At 43.4% G+C, this 12488-nt stretch overlaps 1 protein-coding gene and 1 pseudogene across 1 annotated transcript; one reads left to right on the top strand and one right to left on the bottom strand.

The window, feature by feature from the left end:
• Window positions 1–238: 238 nt before the first annotated feature.
• LOC147901610 (aspartic proteinase nepenthesin-1-like) lies at window positions 239–1665 on the top strand. Its single transcript, XM_087375181.1, has 2 exons — window positions 239–1076; window positions 1112–1665. The coding sequence occupies exons 1-2, from the start codon at window positions 263–265 to the stop codon at window positions 1600–1602; spliced, it is 1305 nt and encodes a 434-aa protein (XP_087231307.1). The 5' UTR covers window positions 239–262; the 3' UTR covers window positions 1603–1665.
• A 2357-nt stretch (window positions 1666–4022) lies between these two features.
• LOC147901611 (aspartic proteinase nepenthesin-1-like) lies at window positions 4023–5575 on the bottom strand (annotated as a pseudogene).
• Between the last annotated feature and the right edge of the window lie 6913 nt (window positions 5576–12488).

Raw genomic sequence — 12488 nt, forward strand, 5'->3', positions numbered from 1 at the left:
TCCCGAAACACTCCCCACAACCCCACCCGCGCCCTAGCCCTCCCCCCCCCCCCCCCCCAAAAAAAAAGATGCACACAACTAGATAGGATGAGCAACCACATCACCATATTGGCAAGGGGGAGATAATGGGTGAGCTTGTTTGTGATTTGATGGTAGGTCCTATAGGCATGAAAGGATTTCAATAAATAAGTTAAGAAGCAAGGTGATATCTGGTCAATTGTCTTTTGTTATTGTTGGCACTGCTCATCTCATCTCCTTCCTCATGATGATGCTTGGATCCATATCCACATCTCCGCAGCACCAGCTCCTTCTGCAGCCTAAAACTCAGCTCGACCTCTCAACCCACCAGCATCTTCATCCCATCTTGCACCGTGATTCTCCTCGATCTCCCATCCGCCACCCTGCTGCGAATGCCGGCGACTTGCCTGATCACTTGCCCATCAAGAACTCTGTCGGTTTGGGTCGGGCATTGCGTGCTCGCCTCGCAGATCGTGCTTTCCAGGGCAAGTTTTCCTACTACAATGCGACGCAGGGTGATTTCTATCTTACCGCCGAAGTTGGCACTCCCCCTCAAGAGATCACGTTCTTGCTCGACACCGGTAGCGAGCTCGTATGGACTCAGTGCGACCCTTGCGTTTTCTGCAACCACACGGACACGCCTCTGTTTCAACCTTCCCGCTCCTCATCCTTTAACTTTGTAGCGTGTGGCTCTCCCATTTGCAACGCGGTATCCGGCTTGACGCCCGATTCACAGTCATGCAATTCTTCTTGTTCGTTTCTTTCAGCCTACGGCAACGGGAGTAGAGACTCTGGGGCGCTCGCAATCGATAGCTTTTCGGTGGGGTCATCCGTTGCTGCAAAGAATTTAGTGTTTGGGTGCGCCAATGTAGACCTTGAAACCGCCGGCCCTACGAGGGGTTCTGGTATCATGGGTCTGGGTCCTGGTGCGGTCTCATTCCCTTCACAATTTCTGAGGAATGGGTATGCCAAGAAGTTCAGCTACTGTCTGCCCGATCGTTTTACGAGTCTCAACGCCTCAGGGGCAATACTTTTCGGGGATTCGAGATTGTCCGCACATCGAAGCACGCTTCCTTGCTGCAAACCGTATCAGGCCCATTAGACACGATGTACTACTACGTGGATCTTGTAGGGATCAGTGTCGGGAAGAAGCTCCTACCCATTCCACATTCAAGCTTCCAAGTAAATGCTACAGGATATGGAGGAACTTTACTCGACTCAGGTTCCGCCTTCACCTCCTTAGTGGAGAGTGTTCTTGTGCCCTTGCGAGATGCTCTCGCCTACGAGACAGCACACCTGAATCCGTTTAACAATGACGACGGACTCATCTGCTATAACCTGACGGCCTACAATCCTGAACATCTACAGTTCCCCCACATCACGTTCCACTTTTCCGAGGGAGCCAACTTGGAGCTGGAGCCCGGCAGCATTTTGTGGTACGCGGGCGACGTCTATGAAGATTTCGCAACAGCATGCGCATATTTTACGCCGGGTGATCAGAACAAGCAGCAAAATTACTGGATCGAATACGACCTTGACAAGTCCCGAGTAGGATTTGCTAAAGCAAACTGTGTGATGGACTGATTTTAGGCATATAGCAATTTGTAAACCGTGGCATGAGTATATGAGAACAGACAAGGGTAATAAGTGAACTGCTTGCAACCAGTGGCAAGAGAGATGCATGTCACAAGCCACGGGAACAATTTAGTAACATATGCGTGTCTGAATTTGTATCTCTTCCACTGTTTACTCTGTTGCAATGCAAAGCTTTGAGGCCTCTATGCAATATTTGAATGTTTTGAATTCTCCTAAATTCCAAAAAATTTAATAACGTAGTTGGAATTTAAAAGTCTCCATCAATGTCAAGTTTTCTAAGTGAGATTTCATGTATGCTAGGATGTGGAGGCATTTTTCTAAGTGAGATTTCATGTATGCTAGGATGTGGAGGCATCTTATGGAGTTTTTTTGTGAACCTTGATGGAAAGTCTACCCACGCTACCTAGTGCTATTGGGCTCATTGCTTGAAGATTTGCATCTTGTGGCATTCATTTAAGAATAGAACAGATATTTTATAGTCTCCTTTTGTCATGGTCCACGTAACCATTAACTCAAAACACAATCTAAGCCTTACAATTTTATAGTTTATCGTCCTTTTGGGGGGCGGGGTTAGGGGGGAGGATTCAGACTTGGTTTTAATGAAAATTTTAGCACTCAAGCTTCTTCTTGCTTCTTTTTCGATGTTGCTTCTCCTCTTTTATTACTAGCCATAGGGTCTTTCTACCTCTTTCTACAAGATTCAAGTGATCAACGATGATAATGAGGAGGAACTAGGCCTTATGAGGGAGAGAAAAGACCCACTTTTTTTTGACATATTGGAGGGGAAAAAAACATAAAAAGATCTACAAGGCTTATTATAGGGGTTTTGAAAGGAAGCTCTGCAATATAGAGTGATTGACAATGAAGAGGTTGATAGACAAGACATAGAGGCTTCAATAGAGAAGTGGTGTTCTTATATGGTGACAAATTAAAGGTGGCATTTCAATCTTAATTTTTAGAATTTTAGTATCATTTTAGAAGGGATCCTCAAATCTATAAATTGTATCACGCTTTAAGGTGGTTCAAGTCACAATGCATGATTTCAAGGACAAATGTTTGTTCAAGTGAGATGTAAGTACAACGATGCATGTCTTCCCTTGTGCCCTATAGGATTACATTCAAGCATATGGTTCTTAAATGATACTAAAATTCTAAAAATTAAGATTGAAATGCCACCTTTAATTTGTCACCATAGTCTTGTCTATCAACGTCTTCATTGTCAATCACTCTATATTGCATAGCTTCCTTTCAAAACCCCTATTATAAGCCATGTAGATCTTTTTATGTTTTTTTTCCCTCCAATATGTGGGTTCTCATGCAGTAGCAAGCAATTTCATGCATCATTATTTCCTTTACAGAGATTTCACCATACCATCAATTGCACTCATGACTAAACAATTTGTACCTCGGGCTATCCATCAAAGTCTTTTGTATGCAATGCAAATCTATCATCCCATGGGATTGTCTCTACTTTCATCTTGTTCTATCTCATTCCTGTTGCCAATGCTCAAGATCACAAGTAGACTCAATAATGAACGAGAAAGTTTGCAAATTCATTGTGTTAGCTGTCATAATTTTCAATGTTTACTTCAATGTAGTGTCCTCACCTTGTCTCTTACTTGGAGAGAAGATTTCCCTTCTACATTAATAACAGTTCTCTTGATGCAAGGCTACAAGTTTATCACTAAGTACTGTCCACCACTCTTGTTGCCATTTTGTTCAAGGTGTACTTATTAGATCGATGAACTCCAAGGCTCGAGACATAAAAGTCATTGCCCTCAATTTGTTCTCAAACTCAAGAAAAAGTGGGTCTTTTCTCTCCCTCATAAGGCCTAGTTCCTCCCCATTATCATCGTTAATCACTTGAATCTTGTAATAGAAAGACATAGAAAGACCCCATGGCTAGTAATAAAAGAGGAGAAGCAACATCGAAAAAGAAGCAAGAAGAAGCTTGAGTGCTAAAATTTTCATTAAAACCAAGTGTGAATCCTCCCCCCTAACCCCACCCCCCAAAAAGACAATAAACTATAAAATTGTAAGGCTTAGATTGTATTTTGAGTTAATGGTTACATGGACCATGACAAAAGGAGACTATAAAATATCTCTTCTATTCTTAAATGAATGCCACAAGATGCAAATCTTACAAGCAATGAGCCCAATAGCACTAGGTAGCGAAAGTAGACTTTCCATCAAGGTTCACAAAAAACTCCATAAGATGCCTCCACATCCTAGCATACATGAAATCTCACTTAGAAAACTTGACATTGATGGAGACTTTTAAATTCCAACTAGGTTATTAAATTTTTTGGAATTTAGGAGAATACAAAACATTCGAATATTGCATAGAGCCCTCAAAACATTGCATTGCAACAGAGTGAACAGTGGAAGAGAGACAAATTCAAACATGCATATGTTACTAACTTGTTCCCGCGGCTTGTGACATGCATCTCTCTTGCCACTGGTTGCAAGCAAGTTCACTTATTACCCTTGTCTGTTCTCATATACTCATGCGACGATTTACAGATTGCTATATGCCTAAAATCAGTCCATCACACAGTTTGCTTTAGCAAATCCTACTCGGGACTTGTCAAGGTCGTATTCGATCCAGCAATTTTGCTGCTGATAGTTGCTAATGATGTTCTGATCACCCTATGTAAAATATGTGCATGCTGTTGTGAAATCTTCATAGACGTCGTCCGTGTACAGAAAATGCTACCAGGCTCCAGCTCCAAGTTGGCTCCCTCGGAAAAGTGGAACGTGATGTGGGGGAACTATAGATGTTCAAGATTGTAGGCCGTGAGGTTATAGCACATGAGTCCATCATCATTGTTAAACGGATTTAGGTGTGCTGTCTCGTAGGCGAGAGCATCTCGTAGGGGCACAAGAACACTCTCCACTAAGGAGGTGAAGGCGGAACCTGAGTCAAGTAAAGTTCCTCCATATCTTTTAGCATTTACTTGGAATCTTGAATGTGGAATGGGTAGGAGCTTCTTCCGGACACTGATCCCTACAAGATCCACGTAGTACTACATCGTGTCTAATGGGCCTAATACGGTTTGCAATAAGGAAGTGTGCCAGATGTGGGGAGAATCTCGAATCCCCGAAAAGTATTGCCCCTAAGGCATTGAGACTCGTAAAACCATCGGGCAGACAGTAGCTGAACTTCTTGGCATACCCATTCCTTAGAAATTGTGAAGGGAATGAGACCGCCCCAAGACCCAGACCCATGATACCAGAACCCCTCGTAGGGCCGACAGTTTCAAGGTCTACATCATTGGCGCACCCAAACACTAAATTCTTTGCAGCAATGGATGACCCCACCGAAAAGCTATCGATTGCGAGCGCCCCAGAGTCTCTACTCCCGTCGTCGTAGGCTGAAAGAAACGGACAAGAAGAATTGCATGACTATGAATTGGGCATCAAGCTGGATATTGTGTAGCAAATGGGAGAGCCACACACTACATAGTTGAAGGATGAGGAGTGGGAAGGTTGAAACAGAGGCGTATCCATGTGGTTGCAAAAAACGCAAGGGTTGTGCACTGAGTCCATACAAGCTCGCTACCGGTGTCGAGCAAGAATGTGATCTCTTGAGGTGGAGTGCCAACTTCAGCGATAAGATAGAAATCACCCTGCATCGCATTGTAGTAGGAAAACTTGCCATAGAAAGCATGATCTACGAGGCGAGCACGCAATGCCCATCCCAAACCGACAGAGTTCTTGATGGGCAAGTGATCAGGCAAGTCGCCGGCATTGGCAACAAGGTGGCGGATGGGAGATCGAGGAGAATCAGGATGAAAGATGGGATGAAGATGCTGGTGGGTTGAGAGGTCGAGCTAAGTTTTAGCCTACAAAAGGAGGTGGTGTTGTTGACATGTGGATATGGATCCAAGCATCATCACGAGTAAGGAGATGAGAAGAGCAGTAGTACTATCCATATAGGCTTGTGCCAACAATAATAACAAAAGACAATTGACCAAATATCACCTTGCTTCTTATCTTATTTATTGAAATCCTTTCATGCCTATAGGACCTTCCATCAAATCACAAACAAGCTCACCCATTATCTCCCCCTTGCCAATATGGTGATGTGGTTGCTCATCCTATCTAGTTGTGTGCATATATTATTTTTTTGGGGGGGGGGGTTCTATACATGTAAGTAAAGATCTAGAAGAATGGACTCTCTCTATACATGTAGCTTAGCACCTCTTGCAATATGACTATCTTATGAATGATACTCTTGGGAACTCTATGTTCCTCCTCCAAGCGATCTATCTCATCTATGACAATCTTGGGTTGTTGAGGCACCCCTTGCAAAATCGCTTCATCAAGCTCAGGACAAGCGGCAGAAAAAATGTCATCGCTATTGTGGCTTTCCATCTTTATTCCTTCACTCGAGACCTATCGATTTTTTAAACTAGTTTTCTCTCTTGCTATTGTTCACATATTCTAATCTGTCAAATCAAGCCACCTTGACATGCTCAACGATGTAATCCAGTGAGATCTTTGCCATCTTTGAAGACCTGTGTACGGATAGATTCCCAACACATTACATTGATGAATATGACAGGTTACTTGTATGATAGTTAAGGCTAGAGGAGGTAAGCATTGGCAAGGAAATGCATTTTGGTTGGTTTAGAATTAACTACAACCCCCACAAAATATAACCTTTAGTAAATCCCAAACAAGGGAAAATGTAAATCCCAAAGAGTATACTAATCCCAAACAACCATCACACTTGTTTTAGTGACAATGAATGTGCATGAGGGACCATCTAATTCATAGGTTTAGATTAGCATTCAGTCGAAATCAGACTATAATAGCAATGATTGTGCATGAGGGACCATCTAATTCACAGGCTCAGATTAGCATTAAGCCAGAATCAGACTATAATAACAATGACTTTGCATGGGGGACCATCTAGTTCACAAGCTTATATTAGCATTTAGTCGGTTCATCAGACAGTACTAACAATAGTTCTCATTCTTATGATAGAGAGCTATTGCTATTACAGTCTGATGAACTGACTCAATGCTAATCTGATGTCCTATTTTGATCTTGCCTTTCTTTAGTTGATTGTAATAACAATGACTTTGCATGAGGGGCCATCTAGTTCATAGGCTTAGATTAGCATTGAGTCGGAATTAGACTGCAATAACAATGACTTTACATGAGGGGCCATCTAATTCACACACTCAGATTAGCATTAAGATGGAGATAGACTATAAGAACATATCATATTGTTAGAATTTTCCGATGACCAAGAAATTCTCCCATGGCAACCATCTAATCACACGTCATGGCTAGACGATGATGTATATGACCACCTACACTAGGCTAGGCTACCAGCAAGCTGGGTGCATGTGCCACCACTCCTCCCCCCACATCCCATTGAATTATTATGATCTTCGCTCCGATGACCAAGAAATTCTCCCATGGCAACCATCTAATCGCACATCATGGCTAGAGGATGATGTATATGACTACCTATGCTAGGCTGGGCTACCAGCAAGCTGAGTGCATGTGCCACCGCTCCTCCGCCCTCATGCCATTGAATTATTATAATCTTGGATCCGATGACCAAAAAATTCTCCCATGGCAACCATCTAATCACACGTCATGGCTAGACGATGATGTATATGACCGCCTATGCTAGGCTGGGCTACCAACAAAATCTAGTAGGTGGATTGTGTGCTCTTAGCAGCAATAGGCATCGCACAAACTAACATAAGAAACAAAGGGAAAAAGAGTGGGAGGGAAGAAAATCTAGCTATATAAAGGCCTTTAGGGCAGAGAAACAATTCACCACACCTAGGAAAATCCCTCTCCGACTCCCTTCCATGCTCTCCAAGCCCCCTTCCACCCCTGTGATGAAGCTTCTACTACAACCTCGATTCCCCTTCATAATGCTGCCCAAGTCATGGGATCCATTGTTTGCCTTGGCTCTCCATCCTACAACACTCCACCAACCATAGTCATGAACAAGGGAGTTGCATCATGGGGAGCCAAGGAAAACAGGTCTTAAGGGGGGGGGATTGTAGAATGGATTCAAGGTCCATTGCATTTGATTCCATTCTCAGCTCCGTCGTCGTTGTTCCATCAGGAACTAGTAGAGAACTCAACTTGGTGATGAGCCTCTCGATAATTAAGCACAACCTTCGACATTGGGGAAGGATAACTCAACTTGGTGATGAGCTCAACACACTGAGAGAATGTGTCAGTGTGCTAGAGCTCACCACTAGATTGAGTTCTCTCTCCCAGTGCCTTGAAATAATTTTCTATGAAGAAGGTTATGTTCAATTATGAGGTGCTCGTATTGTCCCTTGCATACGAGGAGTTCCAGGTTAAACTTGTAAGAAAGTCCTAACTATGATAGCACTACAAGGTGCTCATATTCTCCCCTACATATGAGGCACCAGGTCAAAAATGTAAGAAAGTGCTAACAAGAGAAAAAAGTGACACTAGGTCCCTCCACAGTGGTGATGTTGACAAGTGCTAAAGGTGTTTAAAGAAGAGCCACAAAGACAAAGTGCTAGCATCTTTGGATGTAATCTATTTTGTTAAATGTTTGCTTCAGATGTAATTTATTTTGTTTTAATTTCGATGTAAAACTATTATCGCAAAAACTATCGGATGTAATTTCTTTTGTTTCAATTTCAATGTAGTACCATTATTGCCAAAATTGTTGTTGTTGTTACTTCGGTAGTGAAAGTGGCTCTAAAGAAGCACAAATGGCATATTTTTGCCCTCATTTACATTTTACAGCAACCTTAGTGATTGTTGCACAAGAAACTATTGAAAAATTTATTGTTACTATAGTGAAATGGCTCACAAACGCCCTCTTTTAGGATTCACTACAACCAGTGCCTGAGCTGGTGCGATTGTTGCACAAGCAATTGTTGCAAAAGGACTAAAATAGCTCTAAGATTGGACTACATTTTTCTTAGCTTGGAACTAAAATAGCACTAAAATAGCTCCATGAACTAGGAGAAATTATTGCACAAGGACTAGTATGACTAAAATAGCTTCAAAATAGGAGTATATTTTCCTTGGTTTAGAACTACAATAACTCCAATAACCAACATGGTGGTTTAGAACTATAATAACTCCAATAACTAGCATGGTGGTTGTAAGGAAACTATCATAAATTGCAAATGTCTACATTTTCCTTAGCTTGGAACTAAAATAGCTCCAAGAACCACTGCAGTGGTTGAGAAATTGTTGCACAAGGAGTAATACGACTAAAATATCTCCAAAATAAGACTATATTTTTTTTGGTTTAGAACTAAAATGGCTCCAAAGACCAGCACGGTGGTTGCAAATATGGACCTTGAGGGGTCCCCTTTAGAGATTGACATTGGCACGGTGGTCTCTCCATGCCAACATCATTGCTTGAACCAGTTTGGTGATCAGCTCAACAAAAGATTGTGTTACACATCGATAGATGGTGAAGTTGTGTAATGACAGGTGGCAAGGCAAAAGATTTGTGCTGTAGTCAATCCAACATGGTGGTCACTATTCCACGTATACCTCCTCCTTTAGATCTCCATTCAGAAAGGCAAATTTCACATCCATCTGAAACACGGGCCAACTTCCCTGGGTAGCTAAAGCCAAAACACTACGAATTGTGGTTAGTCGAGCTGTGGGAGCAAAAGTATCTTGATAATCAAAACCATGTACCTATGCAAATCCTTTTGCGATGAGCCAAGCCTTGTACTTTTCCAACGTGCTGTCGGACTTGTACTTGATCTTGTACACCCACTTGGTTCCGATTACCTTGTGCTTTGGTGGTCGATATATTGTTATTTTAATAGCTATGATTGAGGATGTAAACAGCAGTGTTACATGCTTCAGCCCAGAAAGTCTTTGGCAAATCTTTCCCTTTCATCATACTCCAGCCCATTTCACAGATGACGTGCATCTTGCGTTCTGCTACTCCATTTTGCTGTGATGTATGTGGTAGGGGTTTCTGCCTCTTGATTCCGTGACTTTTGTAGTAACTTTTGAATTTAGTCGATGTGAACTCTCCACCTCTATCTGATCTCAGCTTCTTCACCTTCCTCCCCGATTCTTTCTCGACCATTACATGCCATTCCTTGAACCTACTGAAAGCCTCGTCTTTCGTCTTCAAGAAGTATATCCATATCCTTCTACTATAGTCATCGATCAACATCATGAAGTAGAAGGAACCACCCAAAGCTTCTGTCTCCATCTTTCCGCAAAGGTCTGTGTGAACAAGCTCTAGAGGAGCCTTTGCCCTATTGGCCTCTTTAGGAAAGGGCTGCCGATGCTGCTTGCCCATCATGCAAGCTTCACATACATTGGGTAGATCTGAAATTTCTAGTAGGTCTGCAGTCATTCCACTTTTATGCATCTCCTTCAAAGAACTAAGGTTTAGATGACCAAACCTCTCATGCCACAGCTTAGTGTTCTTCACATCTGCTCAAGCATTGAAAGCTGAGAGTTTGTAAATGTTGTTGCGCCGTGTACCTTTACCAACGACCTTTCCTTGAAGATCCAAGATCTATGCACCATTCTTATCCAATTGAACTTTGAGGTCCCGATCCGTGATCGCAGAAACGGACAACAAGTTCCTCTTGATATTTGGCACATAAAGAACATCGGACAACTATTTTACAAGTCCATCTGACTTGAGAGCAATCGTACCTTTTCCTTTTGCTGGACATTTTGCATCATTGCCGACTGCTACCATGATGTCATTCCCTACCGGCTGTAGAGAGGTATACCAATCCTTCCGACTGGTCATGTGGCGCGATGCACCACTGTCAATGATCCAAGGTTCATCGGCCAGTACATGAACTGCCTCCGTGCAAATCTCCTCAATTGCGATGAACAACTCTATGGGTACTACCTGTGCACTGTTGCTAGACTCTGTCTTCACTCCGTTCTTCTCATCTGAAATCTTCTTGCGGCACTCATTCTGCTTGTGCCCTGCCTTGTTGCAATAGAAGCACTTGATCTTCTTCTCTCTCTTTTTATCATCGAAGAAGATGGGTTACCAGAGTCCTTACCCTTACCTTTCTTTGATCCGGTCTAGAAAGCCGAATCTTCTCCAGTCCTCGTCTTTTGACGCATCTCCTCCTCCAGAAGCATCGCACTGAAATCCTCAAAGTTGAGGGGCAGATTTATGTTCTGCATATTCAGTGCCATAACAAGACCATCGTACTTTGGTGGGAGAATCTGTGTGCACCTTCGTGCTAGATTCTCGCTAGTGATAGTGATGCCAATCACAGTCATCTGATCACGCAGATTCTTCACCCTGGTGATGAACTTCTCTGCTGCTTCAGACTCAGACAACTTTTCATTCGCGAGTTGAGTCTCCAAATTCTGAATCCGCGTCTGATTCATGGTCTCGTACTGATTTTTCAAGACCATCCATGCCTCCTCCGCTGTGGTGACATGTTGAATTAATGCCATGATGGAATCACTAACACTGTAGACAATACAACACAGCGCATCTGCATTTCTTCTTGTCCACGCGAGAATCTCATCCGCAATTGGTACTATCCGTTGTCCTGCATTGGCTGGATTCGATCAGAACCGGCCTCACGTCCACCCCAGTAGCAATGTCCCAAAGTCATATGCGCTTAGGATGGTCTTCATCTTGAACATCCAGAGAGGATAGTTAGAGACGTCCAACTTTCCGCTTTCGCCAAACGGTGGGATTCGCAGTCTTGCGGGCTGGGCCATCTCTCACAATCTGCTCGCAAACAGAAACACACTACCAAATCTTCTTGCTAGAGTCTAGGCTCTAATACCATGTAAGAAAATAATACGTCTATGCTCAACAGACAGCAGGATCTCGTACGTAAGAGAGAAAACAAGATAGTATGGAGAATCAAAAATTTGATTACTGTAGAATTGATACAATAGATGGCGCTGCCTCCCAGCCGTGCGCTCCTGTGAAAGAAGCTTCAATGGCATGCTGGAAACAGTAGAAGATGGAGGCTGAATGCTAAGGAATCAAGGTTGGTGTAGCCAGTGATGAAATGGGCTTCACGGGCTTGCTCTTATATAGCCACCAGTCACAGTCGGTTAGGCTCAATCGGGTGGCCGACCCAATCCACCCAAAACGGTCGATTGGGGGTTAGTCTTGAAATAGGCCACCGACCATACAATGGAACCGGTGTGCAAAACCGAGCAACTGACCTACGGTTGCCGTTCGGCCCACAGCCATCCGAGATCATCTGAGGCTCCAAACGGGCCCCACAACCCGAGAGTGGGCTGCCCTGGGAAATGCTCTGTCTGCCCTCAGTGCGGTCAGTCAAGGGATGCCTTCCCGCACTTGCATGTAGCCTAGTTGGCGGTGTGCCAACTCTATCTGAAGCCGTCCAGCCATCAGGCCACACATGGCCCCCATCTGGTGTCCAAACCAGGACCTATCAGATAACCGAGCTACTCAAATGCCTTCTCCTCATATGGGGGGCTTACAAGTAGAGTTAGTTGGTTCCTGCGTAGTTACACGAGAGTGGAGCATTGATATCTAATAGTCACTCCATGCCAACATCATTGCTCGAACCAACACGGTGATCAGCGCAACAAAAGATTATGTTGTGCAATGACAGATGCTAAAGCTGTGCAACAAAAGATTGTATTGCGTAGTGACAGATGGTGAAGCTACGCAATGACAGGTGGCAAGGCAAAAGCTGTGTGATGTAGTAGAGCAACAGTCTCTGTACTCATGAGTAATGCATATAGTGGCATGTGTTGAGCTCTACGCTATTGACAATGATAAGATTGTGTCTCATTATTACGCCAATGCGGCAATCATGATGCCGAATAAACTTTCAGCAAGAGTGCAGGTCCATGCGAAATTCAAAATCTCACCCACCAGCACGTCGTGTCATGGTCCCAAA

Source organism: Dipteris shenzhenensis, chromosome 5 (assembly GCF_047967505.1).
Source record: "Dipteris shenzhenensis isolate YYH24624 ecotype China chromosome 5, Dip_SZ_1.0, whole genome shotgun sequence".
In the NCBI taxonomy this organism is placed as follows: Eukaryota; Viridiplantae; Streptophyta; class Polypodiopsida; order Gleicheniales; family Dipteridaceae; genus Dipteris; species Dipteris shenzhenensis.

What these genes read in the sequence shown, in the direction of transcription:
- LOC147901610 (XM_087375181.1), top strand. Translation starts at nt 263, where the DNA reads ATGATGATGCTTGGATCCATATCCACATCTCCGCAGCACCAGCTCCTT. An exon ending in GGATTCGAGATTGTCCGCAC is followed by an intron (nt 1,077 to 1,111) that starts ATCGAAGCACGC and finishes AAACCGTATCAG; the next exon opens with GCCCATTAGACACGATGTAC.